The 20,895-nt window shown below is 38.5% G+C and overlaps 1 protein-coding gene across 1 annotated transcript in view; it reads right to left on the bottom strand.

Annotated features, from left to right (window-relative positions):
- Positions 1–222: 222 nt before the first annotated feature.
- LOC134806045 (progestin and adipoQ receptor family member 4) overlaps positions 223–20,895 on the bottom strand; it is a 105,816-nt gene continuing 85,143 nt past the window's right edge. Inside the window, exons 3-6 of the mRNA XM_063779250.1 lie at positions 18,761–18,864; positions 13,970–14,107; positions 1,599–1,739; positions 223–630 (exon numbers count right to left, since the gene is read on the bottom strand). Coding sequence (XP_063635320.1) covers positions 565–630; positions 1,599–1,739; positions 13,970–14,107; positions 18,761–18,864 — 449 coding nt within the window. The 3' untranslated portion in view covers positions 223–564. The remainder of the gene's footprint in view (positions 631–1,598; positions 1,740–13,969; positions 14,108–18,760; positions 18,865–20,895) is intronic.

The raw sequence follows: 20,895 nt of genomic DNA, 5'->3' as shown, positions 1-20,895 counted from the left end.
CACTATAATATAACGCGTGATTCCATCCAGAAATATAAATAACACATAAAGGTACATCTGGACCGCACCAATATTGAAGCAGATTAAGCGTCTTAAATGACGTTCTGGGCCTTCTTGCGCGAATTATTATCGCATTGATTACGTGATAATGACAAGATGAAACTTTCGTCATTATTTTTATAGAGTCGAATAACGCTTTATTGTAATAAGCACGGGCTTTTTCGTGTATTAAATGAGTCTTATTAAGAACCGATACGAACGTTAGCGGTCAGCGAATAAGCTAAAGCTTATCCAGATCTTAAGATAACCATAATTGTCAACTGGAGCAAAATCTTACAACTCCGCATCATTTCCTAATTAACTTAATGTTGTGAGTTGGACCTAAGCTGAACTTTCTGTGTAAGACTTGACGGCTTATTGGACTTAACACAGCTCACAACCGGTGACCAGTGGCCACCATGAGATAGAACGTTCAAGCCGTTGCGTTGCCGGCAGCGGAACTTAGAAGGCGAATCGTGAAGACGCGAGGTGTCGGGCACAGGGGGCGGGCGCGCAGACGGGCCGTCAGAGCGTGCGCAGCGGCGCGCGGCAGTCCACGCGCGACATCCACGCCAGGTCGCGCGTCGTCACCTGCAACACAAGATTTAAGTACCCTCGTTATGCCTACAATGTTTTAATCAGAAAACTTGACAGACGAGATGGAACGTGGAGCAAACTTACAGCAGCTAAAAAACAAAGAGAGAGAGAGAGAGAGGGTTTTGAAATGCCTCGTATTGTTTCTGTCTTTCTACTACAATATGTTTTGTTAGCTAACAAGTAAGCCAAGAAACCAAAGAATACCGTGTGTGGTAGCAATAAGCGCAAGTTTTATGAGATCGAATTTAAAACAACATGGAAAATATAGATAGGTACAATAGGTACATTGCAACGAGGACGACCAGGTATAACTCTACATTATGTCCCAGTTTCCGTGAAACATCTCTGATGCCTGGATCTAGATAACCTTCCCAACATAGAAGTTTCTCGGAAATTCATACTACAACTGCTAACTGTAAATCGCACATCACACTTATTAACATATTGTTCACAATTGACTGGACTTTTGTATGGCAAACGAAGAACATAAATATGTTCGTGACTTCAATTACCAATGCGTGATCGTGAGTCGTGAGCATTATAATTGGTATGTTCAGATGTAGCTGGTAAGCAGAGATTACTGACGCACTTTTTCGATATGGGATTACCGATTACCCATTTACATAATAAAATGCAGTGTGTGTTTACAACAGTTGAGTTGTTCTTTTATTTATGTCAGATTTCGGCTGCGCAACACAGACAGACAGAGTACAGACTACGTGTCAAATATATCTAAGATGAAGAATAATTCAGATGAAGAGGTATATCAGATGACATGGCACTTTACCACTCGCCTCTTACTAACTGGCGGAAAATTACTTATGCTTAGCCATGTCAAGTCATGCGACCAGAATCGTTCCCGGTATTTATTCTGGCTCTCATTTGGTGCATGGACTATATGAGACCCGTTTCACTTGGGGCATGGAGTATACTCCAGGATATGAAGACGGCGGTGGCCTCACCTGGTGCATGGAGTACACGGCCAGCACGACCAGCACGTGCATGATGTTGTGCGAGTTGAGGCAGCGGTCCACGGCGCCCGGGAACCACTTCTCGGGGATGTGCATGGCGCCGATCACGCCGCCGCCGAGTGACACTGCGTCCTGCAACCGGGAGAATATTCTTTTTTACGCTTGCATACTTCTAAAGAAAAGCAAACATTTAAATAATAGATCGTTTTATGTCATACTACGCCAACAATAACAACAACCAACAACCACAACAACAACTTGTGTTTTACAAGTAAACTATATCCACAGAGTGGGAGCCCCACTAGTCTAAACCGGGGATCCGGCAGACCTCCTTCTTGAGAGGCTGGCCAGGTATAGCACTAAACAGAGACAAGTGGAAGAAGACGGGGGGAGGCCTTTGCCCATGCAGCAGTGGGAAACAGTGAGCTCGGAATAATTTATGTCATACTAGCCTCTAAATTAGTCATGTCTCGGCTTAATTACGTATATAATGGTTGCCTTAACCCAAATATCACATTAGGTAGGTATACAAATATACATATGATTGTTTTTTTTTTACTCAAGTACCTACCCTGATTAGATAATTTACACGGTTGGTCTATTTTTATACCACACCAGTAACAAACATGTGTATAGTAAGCAATCTTCACATGGAGCCATGGGGTCAAATGTGCTTAATGCTGATTGCTGACCTTCAATAAACAAACATACATACAATATCAGAACGAGAACAGTGCTTTATCTATGGCGATAAGTACGAGGTCGTAACCGCCAACCTCTTTATGCACTTGACCCCTATGATATGAAAAATGGTATTAATGGTATTAAAGTATTAAAATCCGTTTACAATGTTCTGTAAATACAGGAGCATGTTATTTATAAGATCCACAAAATCCTTAATTAATAAAAAAGAAAATCAGTAAGTACTTCATTATACTTATACTTATTGTTCTTATCAGTTATAAATCTTATTCTTCTTCTTTATATTTAAGAGTTGTGGTGCTCTTGTCGGTGGAGCAATCTCCAACTCGACCGGTCCTCTGCCAACTCCTTAACCTTCTGGTATGACACGACCTGAACCTTTTCTTTTATTTGGTTGAAATAATTTATTCTCGGTCTTCCTCTTCCTCTCTTTCCCTCTATTTTTCCTTCTATGATGTCCTTTAGGAACATGTCGTGTCGTAGCAGATGTCCAATTAATTAGTACTCCTCTTCTATTTTCTATTGTCTTTATTATATTTCTTTTTTCGTTAATCCTATCTAGAACCCTATCATTTGATATTTTTTCCGTCCAACTAATCCCTTCCATTCTCCGCCAACACCACATTTCGAAGCTTTCTAATCTTTCTCTCTCTCTTTGTGTCAGTGTCCACGTCAGTTATAAATATTATAGTCTATTTTTTAAGAATATGATCAGCGGCGCGCTCTTTCTTTCTTCCGTGAATATGATATGATAGAACAGTATGAGTAAAACTGACAGTAGGTACCTACCTAGAGTTGAACCAAGAGAAGTCTGCAACGATTTTGATAGCACACGCAGTGCAAGTGTTATTTTAAATGTCAAACTTCTATGAAATTATGACGTATAAATGATACTTGCACTGCGTGTGCTATCAAAATCGTTGCAGACTTCTCTTTGTCTAACTCTATTTAGGTTGAATTTCTTTTTTAATAAGACAGGTACTTGAATATGTAACAATAATGAGAAGGCATGTCTAAAAATGTTCTTAATAAATAAAATTAACAACATGATCTTATACGGAAAAAGAAACGTGTATTAGAGGGTGGCTACCTCCTAGTGAGCACATATTATATTCTTTGGTGGCTACTCGCTTAACGGTTTCTTGATATAAGAACTGCACCTACTCGTAGAAATCTATAACTTCTTGATTGTTCTTGATGTAAGTAACCTCATCAATCATAATGTCAAATGTCAATAACATCTTTTCGAAATTGCTTTCCTATTTTCTAAGAGTGTCAATCATCTGCAGATTCTATTAGTCCAGTTTTAGATGTCTACTAGCCTACAAACTTTACGGCCGGTTATATTCCTCAACTCCCGTACCTATTGATGATCGAGTGCAAAAATGAGAGACTGATAGGATCGCCAATATCGCCATCTTGAACAAAATTTGCTATATGAACGAGTTAGGCGTTTCGAAGTGACATTTCAATTGTAGATTTCCGGTACTCAAATAAAAAATAAACACATAAGACCAATGTATTTTTAACGATTTTTTAAAAATACTTATTCAGTTATTAATATTAGCTGTATATCGCGTTGAGCTAATTGGCCTATTTATTCTTTTTTTTCAATAACTCTACGCTCTACCTTTGGCATATAACCGTACGGGCAGCCTCAAAAGCGGTGCCTATATGCAATAGTTTAATAGGCTACTGCTGAGGGTAAACGTTTTTATAAACCTACTTTAAAAAATCGGGATGATTCTTTTTTGCAAGTGCATTCAAAATAATACGCACCATTCGCGGTAATTATGACGCATTCAGCATCTTGGTAAGCACAAGATATTTAGGAAGTGGTGGATGGTGCTATTGACATTGGGCTACTTATATCGATGACCAATGTACGACCATTCACAACGCATGACTCAGTACGGCTACCACGAGCTTAACATATTCGCTAACGTCTGCGTAACTTACTTTCTGTACATTTCGCTCGCACTAATATGAGCGAGATGCATAGAAAGTAAGTTACGCACACGCTGGCGAATATGTCAATGTCAGGTCAGTGTCAAGCACGTGGTAAGGCTACAGACCGTATAAGGACTTCAGTTGTTCAGGGAACACTGAGAGAAAAAACTAACAAAAACACACTTAGAATTACAAAAATAAAACTTAATCCGGGGACAAGGAGAGTCAACTAATAGGAACAAATTGACTTTTGCAATTTCCATTTAGTAGGAAATACAACTTCTATATTTGTAATTTGAAGTATGCTAGAGTAATTTCAGAAATTTGGTTTTGTTATTCCGAGAGGTGCTTTAGCAATATCGGAGGTGATGACGTCATGGGTGAAAACTAACCGTTTTGTAATTCTAAGCGTGCTTTAGCAATATCGGAGACGATGACGTCATAGGTTTTACTAAACTGTACTGCGATTCCAAGCTAGCTGTTGTTATTCTAGAGATAATGACGTCACAGGCAAAAACTAAACTGTTTGCAATTCCTCCGCCCCTAGCAAACGGGCGCCGCGAGAGCATGTCGCGCGCGTGGTAGCTACCCGTCTCTATTTCTGTCTGTATGAATAAAAAAGCATTTGGTAGTATATCTCTGTACTAAAGAGGCACTATAAAAGCCTGTCGAGATATTCTACCCATTCCTTTCTTATTCATACAGTCAGAAAGAGACTAGTAGTTATTACGCGCGCAACATGCTCTCGCGGCGCACCTGTGCTAGGGAGGTTGGAATTGCAAACAGTTTAGATTTACCTTTGATGTCATTATCACTAGAATAACAACAGCTAGCTCGAAGTTGCAGAACAATATATTCCTGTAGACCCCAACTACACAGTAGGTCGCGGGTTAATATGTCCATGGCCCACAATATATCCTAAATTTATTATTTAACTTAAGTATGTTTTAAACAAAGAAGACACGAGACACGCCCGCCCGACATCCGACACAATACTAACTCTAACCAAATGAACGTAGCAAGTAGCTGTGTTGGTATTACAAAACTCGTTTAGTGATTGGTACAACAATGAACATAAACACAACAAGTCTATCTACTAAATACCAGTAAACTTTGTAATGTCGCTTTAGTAACAACTGAATTGTTATTTTAAATGGGGTAATGTTATTCCCGCGAACTCGTTTTTTAGATATTACAAAACTATGTAAGTGAGACATTTACTAAAATCATAACTTGAAATCACAGATGCTTTTTTCCAAAAATCACAAACTTTACTAGTAAAAATCGGAGAATTTTAGTAGTAATAAAAATGGATTGTAACAAATACTGAACTTTGTTTAATGCTCCATTTACTAAAGTCTGTTTGCTGAAATTAGATTTAGTATTACTGAGCTGTTTGTAGAAATAAATAAATTTTACAGAAATAGTGAAACTTCCATGATTACTACTAAAACTTCATTTTTTCCCCCAGTACAGAACTGTTTATTAATTCCTGGTGGTGATTTTTCTCTCAGTGAAGAACACAGAAGTTTGTTTTTGGCACTATTATAAAAACAGTAACTTAAGTAACTATATTGTATAATGCAGTAACAAGCAAAACGCATAGAATTCTTTAATTATCTGTCGGTTTGAAGCGGATGTAGCTTATGTCATTCAACGTCATAGTTAAAAACGAATCGGTTGACACTTCATTCACCAATATCAGCTTAGTAGTTTTGATGGAACAGAGGAACCACTTTAAAATGCACGACACAAACATTACATAAGTACAATAGGTACATAGATAGGTACTCGTACTCGTACACTACCTACTTAAATCATAACCCTAAAGGTAATAATTTCAGGTAATAAAAAGGTAATAAATAGGCCTAATAAAACAATTTATTCTAGATTCATCCAAACTTGTAACAAATTAGTCATAATAAAAATCCATAATCCTTCTTTTTCTTTATATAAATATAATAAATAGGCTCCGCTCGAGTTGTGATGGGTTGTGGTTAGTTATGGCATCTTCGAGTTGAGCAAGTATGGCGCCGCGGTTCGCCTGTCGCAAACTTCCGAAGGGAAGCCCCCAAGCTTGTTTTTGCTGACGTTGGTAACCTACTTATTTATATAAAATATCCTGTTTTTCTGCTACGCAACAACCCAACGGGACATAAATGAACGCGCGAGAAAACTGTTCCAAATATTTTTTACGGTCATCAAATTACATTAGGTTACAATTTATGGGCGAATAATAAATTGTGAAAATGACTCAACTGTTTGTCCCGGATGCTCCAAAGCTGTTTTCTGAAAAACACTAAAAAAGAATATGGTTTCTCTACAATGTAGGTATAGTTAGAACTATCCATTTTATCGATCTCTCTTATCTTATGGAATCCATAAAAACGCCAACTGAAATTGGGTCACACAGTAATTAGATTCACTTCTCTTCTATAAACGTACACAAAGTTAAGGCCCATCACTTACATTATTTTAACATAATTTTCATCCGTTAGCCCCACATTAATAATTACTAGTATGTACTACCTAATAAAAAAATACTGTCATAGTTATTGCGAGAATAATGCACCTTAAATTTAGTAATCCAGTAATTTTGTCCATTTTTGTAACCTGGCCTTTTGCGTGAAATCCGGTAGTTCTGATTTTTTGCAGACTTATTTATGCTGTTGGCCCGATGAATAATCCAAGTTTGTGACCTCGAGCGCCGAACGCAACTTTATCAAAAAGCGAAAAAGCCGCGAAATTTCGGTTTTCTTTTAGATTTGGGCGATTATAACCCTAAAAGACTATTTTTTGATAGTACCTTCTCAGGGAGTTTCTAGGTCTCAAACTTGGATTATTCATTGGGCCAACATCATGAACAAGTCTGCAAAAAATCAGAACTACCGGATTTAACGCAAACGCTAAATGAGGTAATGTTCACAAAAATTATGTTCAGTAAAAGGTAGGTAAAAAAGTAACGACGTCATTCGGAAGGTAATGATGGGACGGTAAAGTTTAACTGTGGTTTAACTACGAGCGGGTCGGCACGACGTAAGTAATCAGACCGTAAGATTAGTAGTAAGAGTTCCTAGCTAATACCTTCAAATAATAGTTCCTACCCTACATTAATAAACATTTAACATTAATAAAAAATTATATTATAACTAAAGGTTCTACTGTGACAAATGATACCTATGTACGACTAAAACCTTCTTTTTAATATTAGCCGTATAGCCGTACAGAACTTTATACCTAAAATATAGAACTTTATATCCCATTGTAGGTATCTAACATTACCCTCGTTACAGAACATTTCAGTGTAATGGGTCGGTCCGTCTTTTATGGAGTGGTTTGGCAGATTAGAATTTGGGGGTAAACGAGCGCGTTTGGTTCTGACGTGCGAGATGGAGGTACGAGTAGGATTACAGAAAGTTCTTACACAAGTAGAGTCCGCACCGAACTTCTGGACCGGTAGGTATGAAGTTGGTTAGCGCAGATGTATATACAGGTGTAGGTAGGCAGCTGTTTTCTCGTTGGCTCTGTCCGCGTGGAATTATCTACGCCTGTAATGCTTACGCCTGGTAATCATTTTTATTTTCCTAAAATAAGTAAAAAATCTGGATAACTAAAAAATCAGTGTGCGTAGGCACACACAAAAACATTGTAGGTTGTTATGATAAAACTTTTTTTAAATTATATTCCATTATCCCGGATTATAACTAATTATGGCCTGTTTGTCCCGATCATGCACGTAGGAAGGGTTGTTGTTCCAATAACTTAGAAAGCGTTGGCTGTTGAGTCGAACTCCTTTGTTGCAGCCTCCGATTGCGCATAATAGTTGTTATGGACTTCGAGGCCACATAAACTGTCTGAGCATTCGAGTATAAATTATAATACGCTCGGTAAGCAACGGGAGTACATGGCGAGTATGTACAGTACGGCGATTATCTGGAACGGGGTGCGAGTAATTTATTACTCGCGAGGGATTGGAGCTGGCACCAGGCCAGGTTCGGGCTGAGGAGAAGCACTCGCTTACAAAATAAAAATTATACACAAATCGACCTAGTCCCACATTACGTCCAATAAGTCTTGTGTGGTGGGTACTAGACGATGATGTACATACATATATAATGTATAGATAAATATATAATTCAATACATATGTAGAAAACATCCATCAACAAATCATAATTTTGGTCATCTAGAGAAAAAAATGCTATTTCCAGCCTTCTTTTTCTATTTTCTGAAATATTTTCACATTGTAACAGGAAGAGTGGTGAACCTTGTATGCTTCATGCAAGCACTTTGACAAGATCTGACCGGATATGATAGGTATACCTATAATTTTTCAGCAAAACAGGAGTTTTATTGTTCGATATTCGATATGTTACCAATCTATGTTGTAGTCATATACTCGTATTGGCTCGAAAATATTATAAGTACATAAAGAACAATAATAATTACAAGTACATAGGTGACAAGCAACACTATCTTAGTGAGGTATGTATGGTATATTATGTATTTTCCCAATAGCCTTTCCTAATTGAAGAGAAACCTAACAAATGGCGACGTCGCCGAGCTAATGTCTCGAGCCACGAAGCCCGACCGAGCGATGGAACTCATCGATGCGAAGTGGCTAACGACCCGGCTGAGATTAATTACTTTCTTGTGTATAGTGACTAATGTGACTAGTTACTGCAATAATAACGTGGCTAGTAGAACCGATAGCGAGTGTGTGGATGAGGACTATTCATTCCTCCATTCTGTTTGGTTTTTTGATCGAAGATTTTATGAGAAACAATACCTTTCGTATCTGTCTATTTACATTGTATACTTAGTTTGTTATCTAACTTACGTGAGCTTGAAAAAATTACAGTTCGTTGAACTTTGGAAAGCTGGTTCATGATTGATATCCAAAGACTTTAACATGTTAAATACTTAACAACAATAATAATAAGCTTAAATTATTAAGATGTAAAATAAATAAAAAAAAGCTTATATTATAATTAATAGATACTTTAACTTTATCTGTCTTTTTAAAATAGGTATAAGAGTAGATATGTTAGATTTTAAGTATCTTTGTTATCTAATTGATTGATATTTTAGAAATCAAATTTCAGACGAAAATAATGTAGGTTGGTACTTTTGTTGTAATGTTCCGGATTTCTCTCAGTGCCAAAAAGCGCTATTTTTAAGTAGAGTCGGGCCAAGCTAACTCTGCTTGGCATTTGCAATGAAAAAGTGTGTAGGGTCAACATCAATGACAAAATATGACGTTTATAATGGCCCGCCTCCACTTTGTTCTTAACAAGTCGGTGCAAAGTTAGTTTAGACCTTAGACTGACTCTAAGAGTTTGATTTGTTTAAGGGTCACATGTGTATATAGACTCAATCATTTTTAGGGTTCCGTACCCAAAGGGTAAAACGCGACCCTATTACTAAGACTCCGTTGTCCGTCCGTCCGTCCGTCCGTCCGTCCGTCCGTCCGTCCGTCCGTCCGTCCGTCCATCCGTCCATCCGTCCATCCGTCCGTCTGTCACCAGGATGTATCTCACCAACCGTGATAGCTAGACAGTTGACATTTTCACAGCTGATGTATTTCTGTTGCCGCTATATATAACAACAAATACTAAAAACATAATAAAATAAAGATTTAAGTGGGGCTCCCATACAACAAACGTGATTTTTGACCGAAGTTAAGCAACGTCGGGCGGGGTCAGTACTTGGATGGGTGACCGTTTTTATTTGCCGTTTTTTGCATTATGGTACGGAACCCTTCGTGCGCGAGTCCGACTCGCACTTGCCCGGTTTTTTGTTATTTATGTCTCGGGTCGTAAACACTACTGTAATAAATTGCAGCTGGACCACAGCCACAGGGTAAAGTTTTGATTTATTAGAAAATAATAAGCTCGTTTTTAGGGTTCCGTACCCAAAGGGTAAAACGGGACCCTATTACTAAGACTTCGCTGTCCGTCCGTCCGTCCGTCCGTCCGTCCGTCCGTCTGTCACCAGGCTGTATCTCACGAACCGTGATAGCTAGACAGTTGAAATTTTCACAGATGATGTATTTCTGTTGCCGCTATAACAACAAATACTAAAAACAGAATAAAATAAAGATTTAAATGGGGCTCCCATACAACAAACGTGATTTTTGACCAAAGTTAAGCAACGTCGGGAGTGGTCAGTACTTGGATGGGTGACCGTTTTTTTTTTTGCTTTTTTGTTTTTTTTTTTTTGCATTATGGTACGGAACCCTTCGTGCGCGAGTCCGACTCGCACTTGCCCGGTTTTATAGCTCGGTTTGGCTAACAAAAGTAATAAAATGTTACAATTCAAAATATATCTGTAGCCTGACCATATCTGTGTACGTGACCGTGACAGAGCGTTCGTCTGAAAACAATTGTTTCTAAAGATCGGTTTTCCTAGGATAGCGGTGCCGTCATATAGCGGCCGTCTCCATACTAAATAATACGGCTAAATATGGATGTCGTAGTATTTGTATGGAGACGGCAGCTATATGACGGCACCGCTATCCTAGGAAACCAGAGCATAAGCGCCAATTGCACCATCCCAGTAACCCAGAGTTAAGCTGTACTGGTAACCATGGTAACTCCTAGTTTAACCGCCGGTTAACCCGGGTTAGTTGGTTGGTGCAAGTGGCCTTAAATGGCTGTTTACTGTGCACTCTTTTGCGACTCATGGTGTACGGGTAGATATAGCATCGATAAAAACAAGCTAATAGGTTGTGAGCCCAAAGCATAACAACTAGACACGTCAAACGTCTCAAAGTCTGTGAATTCATTTATCTAAATATTGTATGAATTAAAAGTTTTATAGAATATTAAATGAATGAAAATGCTTTATTGCCACAAAAAAACTACAAAAAATAAACTAAATAAAGCCATTAAAAGTAACTATTCTAACATGTAAATAAGCAAACGGTATTGGCATGTCCGCCCACATGAGTGACACTTTAACGCTGTTTTTCAGCCAAAACCACACTCCCTACGCAGCTCCACAATTAATCCTACTAATCCGCGTTTTAACAGTTACTTATTTTAAAATAAATAAACGAAAGAGAAGGAGAGCGAGAGAAAAAACCGAATAAATAAACAGATGCATTTAATGTAGATGTTGTGCCATCTTATGAATTTTCCTACTTACTCGCACAGAAACCTTACGTTACGCGACTAGATCGCATACGTAACGAACACATCCGTGGCAGCCTCGGAATCCGTGATGTAGCGGATAAGCTGCAGGAAAGTCGCCTCCGATGGTATGGCCATATACGCCGCAGACCGGTAGACTACGTCGGAAATAGATGCCTCAATCTCACTGTCCAAGGCCCTAGATCACGCGGTAGGCCTAAGAAACGCTGGCTGGACGTCGTGACAGCGGACATGGGGGAGAACAATCTCACACCCGAGGATGCCGAAGACCGGGCAAAGTGGAGAAGACTGAGCAGGAAAGCGGACCCTGGCGCCAGGCCGGGAAAACGCTAGGTCGAAGAAGGAGAAGACTCGCACAGAAACCTAAGCCTACCCATCAATTTAATGTAGCAACATATTGATACAACTGAATTGGATAAATATAAGCCCCATGATGTAAGCTTCAGCGGTACGGGAGCCCAGCCTAGCGTGTGCTAACGCTCAGCGAAGGTCAGTGCTTATAGTTCGTAGGTTAGTTTATTGGCGGAGCAGCCCAGTTGGCGCGCCGCCAACTAGGTGGGTCGGAGTCGGAGGCTCGGTGCTGGCTCGGCCACATTTCACCGGTTATTGCCTCCTTGACTCACGGCAAGGCGGCGGGATTAATTAGGGATGTACTGATAAGATAAGACTGGTGGTATCACACTGATGGGGGTGCGCACGTGATGCACGTCGCTCCGGTATGAGATCGACACAGCGCTATGCTTATTGCATGTATATGTATACGTATGTTCCTCTCGCAAACCGGACCGGAGCGGATCCGCATCCAATGTGAAGACCGTCTTATGGCTCCTCTACACGATGGGCCAACGCCGGCCAGTTCAAGGGACGCATTTATGCGTTAGAGGGAGCAAGTGATATTGCTATCTCATTCTACCGCATGGCTGCATACCTTGGAGTGGCCGGCGTTGGCCCATCGTGTAGAGGAGCCATTAGCTTAATCAAAGTTAGCGGAATCAAAGAAATGATACTTGGAAGAAAACTTAACAAGGAGAAGATACTCATATGAACATGTAGTGGAAAAAAGTAGGTGTATAAAGAAAAAATTGCATCGTTAAACAAAGCTGAAAGTAGTTTTTCCTAGCCTATGCATAATAAACTTCTACCATTCCACACAACGAGTTATCTTCAACTAAACCAAAAGTTAGATTAGATATAGGTACAATATATATCAGTCCCAGCGATACATTTAATGGCTGGTGTAGGCTTATTAGCTGGCACAAGCTGTAAAGTCTCGGGTTAAGTCGAGAAGCAAAACTGTACTATCTCAACTGACGGCCCAATTCGATCGAACAATGCTTATAGACGTCACAGCGACATCTTCCTCTCTCTTGTAATTATTAAGTATAGGTAGGTATCTTATAACTAAGCAGTGATCGTTAATTTTCCAGCAATTTTAGTGCAGCATTGTTGGTTAAATGTAGGGTTACCAGATACAAATTTAGAATTTCCTGACAAAATTCCTGATTTCCGAATATTTTTCCTGACATTCATACCTTTGACGACGACGACGGGGGGGGGTGTCTAGCCGTTAGCGATGGCCACCCGATTGAGCCGATAGCCGCGTTTTATTAATGTAAGTTACTAAATTTTATTACATTTCTTATTTGTATTAATTTAAGTAAATAAAAAGGTACTTTATAAAAAAGTCTATCGATTCAAAAAATTCCTGACATATTCGTGTTCCATCCCCATTCCTGACAAAAGGCCAAAATTCCTGACATGTCAGGAAAATTCCTGTCATCTGGTAAACCTAGTTAAAGGCATCTGTATGCCCTACTCTAGGTGGAATAGATAATTAGGGTTAATAACAGTAATATTAACCTTAACCAATCCTCTCCCTAGAAAAAAATTGAAGAAAATCGTTTATTTTTACTATGCTGCACCAAAATTGCTGGAAAATTAACGATCACTGCTTATAAGCATTTGTTCGAATGTGGACGTTATTCAATACAAGAGATAAACGTTGATGATATAATTGAATATAATAGAATAGAAATGTTTATTTGCCAGAATACGTTACAATTAGGTCTTAATACAGTTTTAGATTTAGTATTTAGTCGACATAAAGGCAACATGCAAAATGTTTGTAAATTACATTTACTAGTAGGGTACATCATCAGGTACATGCATAAAATTTCAATAATCTTAATAAAACAACGTCAATTCATTACAAATAAAATTAACAATCGAAATACTTATAAATTGCACATAAAAAAATATAAAATAAGCTAAAATAAAATGGTTATGTCAGAGTTATGTCATGAATGAATTAAATATTACAATTTGAAATTTAAATAGTCCTTAATAGTATAAAAGCAATGATCTTGTAGCCACTTAGTCAGTTCTTTCTTAAATTCATTTCCATGGAATATTCCATGAATCTTAATTTATTTCATTGGTACCTACTGTGTGTTCACCGCTGTTTTAACCTCATTGAGCAATAAGCTCGCCGAGGGTCGAGAAGGAATGAGCTCTATGAGACATGCACGGCTACGAGCCGAGGCCGAGGGTTGATTACCTGGAGGAACACGTGTAGGATGGCGTGCGGACAGCCGCCGCCGAGCCGGGCTGCGCGCGCGCCGGCCAGCAGCACGCGCATGCAGAACGGAGCCGCGAAGCACAACCGCCGCTCCCACGGTGACCACGCGCGCATCGCCTGCGTACAAAGTACAAAATTAAAAACGCGATCCGCCACTTTATACAGGGCCATTTTTGGACCGTTAGCTTTATTGTGCCAGGTGATTAGGTAGGTCATACTGAACAACTTTTTCTATGGGGCCAACCTCGAAATCCCGAAAAAAAAAATTTGACCTTCCCATAGAAAACGTCGACATCCACTCGACCAAAATGAATGAAACGGTTAAAAAAATATTTTGTGATTTCGGAGTTGGTCCCATAGAAAAAGTTGTTCAGTATGGCCTACCTAATCACCTCGCACAATATGGCTAACGGTCCAAAAATGACCCTGTATGTCTTGCTTATTGTTTTCTCATTCACAGGACTAAGCTAAAACAAAACTAAACACACTTTTGACACAACTATAAACAGCACCTAGTTCGTGAGTTATGAAGAAGTCCTTTATAATATATAACAGACCGAAGAGTGTTTAGAATGATATCTTGCATCTCAGGAGTTTATAAAAGTAATATTTTGAGGTACATATATATATATTTAGTGGAAAAGTAACATCGTAATTTTGTAGGAGCGCGAGTCGCTGGCTTAAGTTAAATATGTAGGAAGTTTAATTTCGGCGGACCAATTAATTAAACTCCCAAGTTATAAATTACTTTATTGGGCCCAATTAAGACTCTAGACACTAGATAAAAGATCGTACGTTCCGTGCAATCTAACTCGATTGGGAGTCAATCGTATTTCTTCATTAGTACCGTAAAATGGGGTGAGTAGGGTCAAAACTGAAATTCAAACCTCGATAACATTTTATTTTTACATATGAAAACTGAATGGTGTATATAATAAGCGTTCCGGACGTTTGTATTTTAGTTTTTATTTTATTTTGGGTAGTTCCATTTCATAACTTTGACGATAAAGAGAAAAACCCACCTCACCCCGTAGTATTCTACCTCTACCTCTCTCTCTACTTCGTATTTGGGGTGAGAGGGGTTTTCATACAAAGGTGATTTTGGAAGATTGTTGGATCGATTTTTTTTATTATGCGTATTACTATAGCTCCATTTTAAATTGAAATACATTATTTTTGTAGCAGTAGCCTTAAAATCCCTTCTCACCCCTCTCTCAAACCTTCTCTCCCCATTCATAACCCACCTCTCCCCGCGAAACCTACTCACCCCGTTTTACGGTACAGCTCGTATTTAGGGAACAATGAGAAGTTTTTCACCGACAGTTTCCCCTACTTATTACACCGCTTCACACTTCTAGTGTGTTTTTTATTGACGCGCAGCTGGCACCCCGTCATTTTGATCGCAGGGTGAAATCCCTGCAGCGGGCACCAAGTGTGACGCCCGCCTATCGCCAGTCAATCAAAAACTCTTTTTCACCTAAGCAGCTCGAACAAGGGTACTTTGCTTCTTAAAAATAGTGAGCAAAATGCGATTTTGTACGTATCCGCAATTCGGACCGTATCTTACAAAGTTCTTTTTTTACAAAAAAAAGTTGTTGGTTGAAGTGTCAGTTGATGTTTCTTTATTTCCATATTATTTTACTGAAATTTATTATTACGTTTTGTTTTTGTGTTAGATTGCGGTAATTAAACTTAATTGTTTGTATATCTTAAGAAAACATGAGTGCATAGGTATTAAGAAACGAAGAAGGATTACATTTTTCAAGTTGTCTAATAGACCAGGTATGTTCTCACTGCTAAGGTGTGAAAAATTTTGTGTACTACACGAGATCAAAGTTATTTACATCTCGTGCGCTTTTGAGTCCCTTACTACGCTCAAGATTCTAAATTAGATTCACTCGCTACGCTCGTGAATCTATTATAGAATCTTTCGCTTGCACGGGACTCAAAATAAGCACTCGCAGAAATATCAAACCTTGATCTCTTGTTGTACAAATAACTATTATTAGACCGGCACAGAACAGTTGGGATATTATTTCGCGAATATTCCTGATAACTGCTGAATTAGTAAAATGATTGCGGGTCATGGGAGATGGTAGGTTATACAATTAAACGTCGCTTACTTTAAAAGGCAGCTAAGTGTTATTTATTTCGAAAATTATTGAGGTGCTACGACAGGTACCTACCTTATACGGCTGGTCCAAACCTTGACGTTCAAAAATTTTTTTTAGATTCCTCACGGCGTGGGCTATCAGAATATACCCCATGTATGTTAGCCGATTTTTCGTAGTTTTCGAGTTAATGATTTTTTTAACTTTTAACTTTTGTTATATAATAGGCCTGATGACAAATTTTGAAAACCCTTTTAATATCGTCGGTACACTTGTATTAGTTCCGAAAAACACTATATTTCAGTTATACTCATAAGATTTAACATAGATAATTGCATTTTATTATAGCTAGTTTAAACTTCGCGCGAAAACGCCTCGCATGCCATTTGTGACGTCATCATTTAGTTGGTGGTAGGGTGGTAGATATTGTTTGCATACTTAGGTACAGTTAAGAATTTCCCTTGAATCCGAATGATATTGTTAATTCAGCACCATATATTACGATTAGGGATGATAAATACATTACAAAAATTTATCACAATAACTAATTTTACACAAAAAGTCTCACACGGAAGCAGTTTAAGATGAATTATTTAGATACATGTAAATTTTGAGTGAAAATCACCGAACGCCGGTTTTACTTTTTAATGTTTAATTTTTTCTAGTTACGACAGCCAACATGGCAATGATAGTTCCATTCAGCCAAATAATTAAAAAAGTTTGTTGTTGAAATATAGTATTATTTAGCATTTTACTTAAATAATAACAAATAGATATCTACTTTATATCGTGTAATAATATTTTTTGGACGTAATAAATGTTTAGTGGCGAAATAACATTTTTTTTGCACCTTTCGAACTCTTTGGTGCCCACGTATAGATTTCGGTCAATGAGGTTGTCTATGTTGCTCTAAGAAATATGTTATGGATTGATGACGTCACTGTTTGGAACGTTTCTGATTGGCGTTTCAGTAAAAATGGCCGATTGGAGAATTTTGCACTTTTATTTTATTGAATATATTAATAATCCTTCAGTTTATACTGAGATTGGGCCATTTTTTAGAATCATATTAACATATATGTTTCGTTGAAACCATTATTTCCATGATTCTTTGTTACTTGCAACAGGCCTATTCCGGGGTTCCCATACAGGGTAGCTAAAAAATAACTGCATTCCTGTTGCCAGGGAGGTTTTGGGATTATACTGAGCAACTTTTACCATGGGACCAACCTCGAAATCGATAAAAAAATTTTTTGCTGTTTCATACATTTTGGCTGGTCCATTTTCTATGGAAGGGTAAATTCTTTTTTTCGCGATTTCGGGGCTGGTCCCATAGTAAACGTTGCTCAGTATAATCCCAAAACTAAGCATTTTATTACCTATAAAAGTTTCAGTCCTATTTGCCCTCAAGATTATGTTTATTAACGATTCACTGCAAAGTTACCAACAGATTAACCTAATACTTATCTTCATAATTCAGCGCTATCCGTTCTCCATTCAGGCTGCCTTGCATGTTGCATGCCAACTGGCAACGTGATGGCAGCATGCTGGCAACGCCGCTCGAAATGTCATAAGGGAGGCGGGCCAGTGAGTTACGATGGGCAGCACTTGGCATCCTCGTTGGTCTTTCACTAGCTTATGGAGTTTTTGGCACAAATACTGAGCACTTAAGAATTAACAAGAGCCAAAACAACTTTTGTTTAAAGGAAAGTATGGTGATGCAATCTGACTTTTATCTGAGATAGCAGATGATAAAAAATATTGCCAATCAAGATTCATTCGTCCGGTCTGTTCTCTTTTATCACAATGGCACGATGTTACTGCCGAGGCTGGAGACTGGCAGTACCATGGTATAATAATATACTCCGCCTGGTACTCCATTCCGAGATTCGCGTATGACCTAACTGACACGCGCCTACGTCATCATGCTGTTTACAGGTTCTCAAACTTTGAAATGTGGGAGAATTTTAACCAACGGTGAAAATTATATTAACGGCATTAATTTTAAGTTATTCATGTAGAAACATAGTAAAATAAAACAAATCTAATGTATTAAATTAAACTTTATTTATCTATACAAGACAAACGTTTGAAAAACTAATTCACAGTTACACATTAATTACCAAGCTTACGGCGTGAAAAGTTTGGAAAACACTGCGACTGCTGACACTGAGCGAGAAGGAAATAACAATTAACACGCGTTCGACAAGGATGACGGTCAGGGCATGAAGTTATCTAGATCCGAATTGTCAAATGTGCACAGCGCTATCCTGTGTTGCCAGTAGTATAAACAGAATTACCCGAAAGTCTGAAATTTCTTTCGTGAATCGGAAGATATTGCTAACGAGTAATTAAAAATGACGTGTTATTGTAAAATTTAAGCTAAAATACATATAAATGAAAATTATAAAATTATAAAGGAATATTTTAACTTATTAACCATAGGTATAATGTACCCATGTAACATGTTATGTTGAAATAAAGTGGCAATGTTATTGTGACGTAGGCCCGTGTCACTCTGGGAATGGAAGACCATGTTTTATTAGACCATGGGCAGTACCGAGTACCTACCGTCATCGTCATCACCCTCAACAGGGAGGCACAAGGGCGGGCTGGTATACATTGTGTTATAGGTAGGTACATGAGAGTTGTGTGTCACCTTATAGAGGCCCAGCAGACTGCCGAGGCTGTAGACTGCCAGCACCGAGTACCGCAGCGGCGCGGGCGCGCAGTGCACCGTCGCCGTCACCATGGGGATTGCACCTACAACAATAACAAATAAAAACTATGTATAGTCACATTTTGGCTTGTCTAATACTACAAGTAATCAATTTAATGATACAAACACAGGGCTCAAACTCAACCATTACCTGAAATTATGACTAATGTCGGTATTATTGTATTAAATAGGTAGTCATGTTTTAAACAATATAGTGTGGTTGCTAGAAAGCACGACATCTTTACCTTCTCATCACAAATTTACTTACTCTATAAATTGATACCTTTTAAGTTATTTAATTTCTAAAATAAAATATTCTACATTTTAACGGACTCGGATGAATTCCAATTTCTGCTGCAATTAACCACGGAAAATGCAAGCTCCTAATTGAATTGGGTTGCCTGGCTGCCTCTGCATTCCAATTAATGCCACGGCGATTGGCAACAATCTATACTGACTAGTGAGTACATGATAAGCGGGACTTTTTAGGTAAGTAGGTCATATTTTTCTAGCTTTATTTAGTTTGTTTTAAATGCCTACCTACACACACATTACTAAATGTGTTAAATTTCCTCTAGTTGGAGATTTTTTATTTTTTTTTAGTTAGGAGCGAAAACCAATTCCATAATTTTTTTTATGCTAACTCGTACAATAATAAAATATTCGAAAAATTTTTACGAAGGGGTATAGGTAACAGTGGTAAATTAAAATTATACACCAAACTGTGTTAAAATATTTTCTAGGTATCATTAATATCCAGAGAGGAAAATGGGAACTACGTTTGTATGGAAAAACGGTTTGCGCGCGGCCGTTCACTTTCGTCTTATGTAGGTAAAATGAATATGTGTTAAATGTACCAGTAAATTTCAAAAATCAACTTTAAAGGCGGTATGTACAAAAAAGTCTCATGTGAAATTTTTCTATCTATTCAAACTATTTACAACGTTTAAATAGCTTTTCTTACAAAATGCATGAAAGAGTTCCTAACTACTTCACTAAAATAAATTTTCCTAAAGCTACGGACTAAGCAATAGTTATGTAGGTACTTAATGAGAATGGGGCTATAAAAATAAGTGAGGTAGTGAATACAAGTATATTGAGGCACCAATAGCCGTTGCCGTTATCTGCGTTCCACAGTTCCACACGCCTCGCATCTATTGATAATTCCACACCACCTGCTACGTTTAGTTGGGACTTAAATATTCAAGTAAGTACCTACATGCACATATGTCACCTTCCTGTACGGATATGATGGTCGTCCTTGTCTACGTGACAGCGTGATAAAACGGCATCCGTTACTTTCGCACAATCGCGCTCTGTTAAAAAGTGACGGATATTTTGTCACGTGGATTAAGCCATCCATAATATGCCTGCATCAGATAAGTTTAAGACTTAAACTTTAAGTAATCGCTAACGTTAATGTCAAATGCCAACTCGCGGTAGCTGTGCAGCTCGCAACGGTACGAACGTATTTCATGTGTACTATTGTGTAGGTACGTGCGTAATTTGTAAAGCGGGTCCAGATTCAGCAAATGTCAAATCCGCACACATGATTGCCTCAGATTGCACAACTCATGTAAGGTCATGAAGCGCGCAATCCACAGCAAACATGTGCTCTCCTGAAACCTCTTCAAGGGGGTGATTATCAGAACCCCTAGCCTAGTGTAAATTTCATTCGATAGCCTGACTAGCGTTCGCGTTATGTCTGTTTTTGTATGGGATTTTGAACAGCACGCAAGCGGGACGTTTTGGAAACTCAAAATCCCATACAAAATGACACTTAACGCAAACGCGCGTCACGTCACGCTATCGAATGAAATTTACACTAGGGGTACCGTAAAACGGGGTGTAAAGACACGATTTTCAACTTCAAGGACGATTTTCGCCAATAATCCAAATGATAAAAGTAAAAATATTGATAACATTTTTTGAGTCCAGCGGGCTCAGCACGGTTCCATTTTTATCGACTATCACTATGCGCGTCCCTTTCGCACTTACATACTTGTTAGAACGTGACAGGCATGGTGACACTACCTGTTTTCTCCATATCCTTAAAACGGGGCCGATAGACGCAA

The sequence above is a fragment of the Cydia splendana genome, chromosome 2 (genome assembly GCF_910591565.1).
Source record: "Cydia splendana chromosome 2, ilCydSple1.2, whole genome shotgun sequence".
Lineage (NCBI taxonomy): Eukaryota > Metazoa > Arthropoda > Insecta > Lepidoptera > Tortricidae > Cydia > Cydia splendana.
This window is presented reverse-complemented; position numbering and strand designations above follow the sequence as displayed.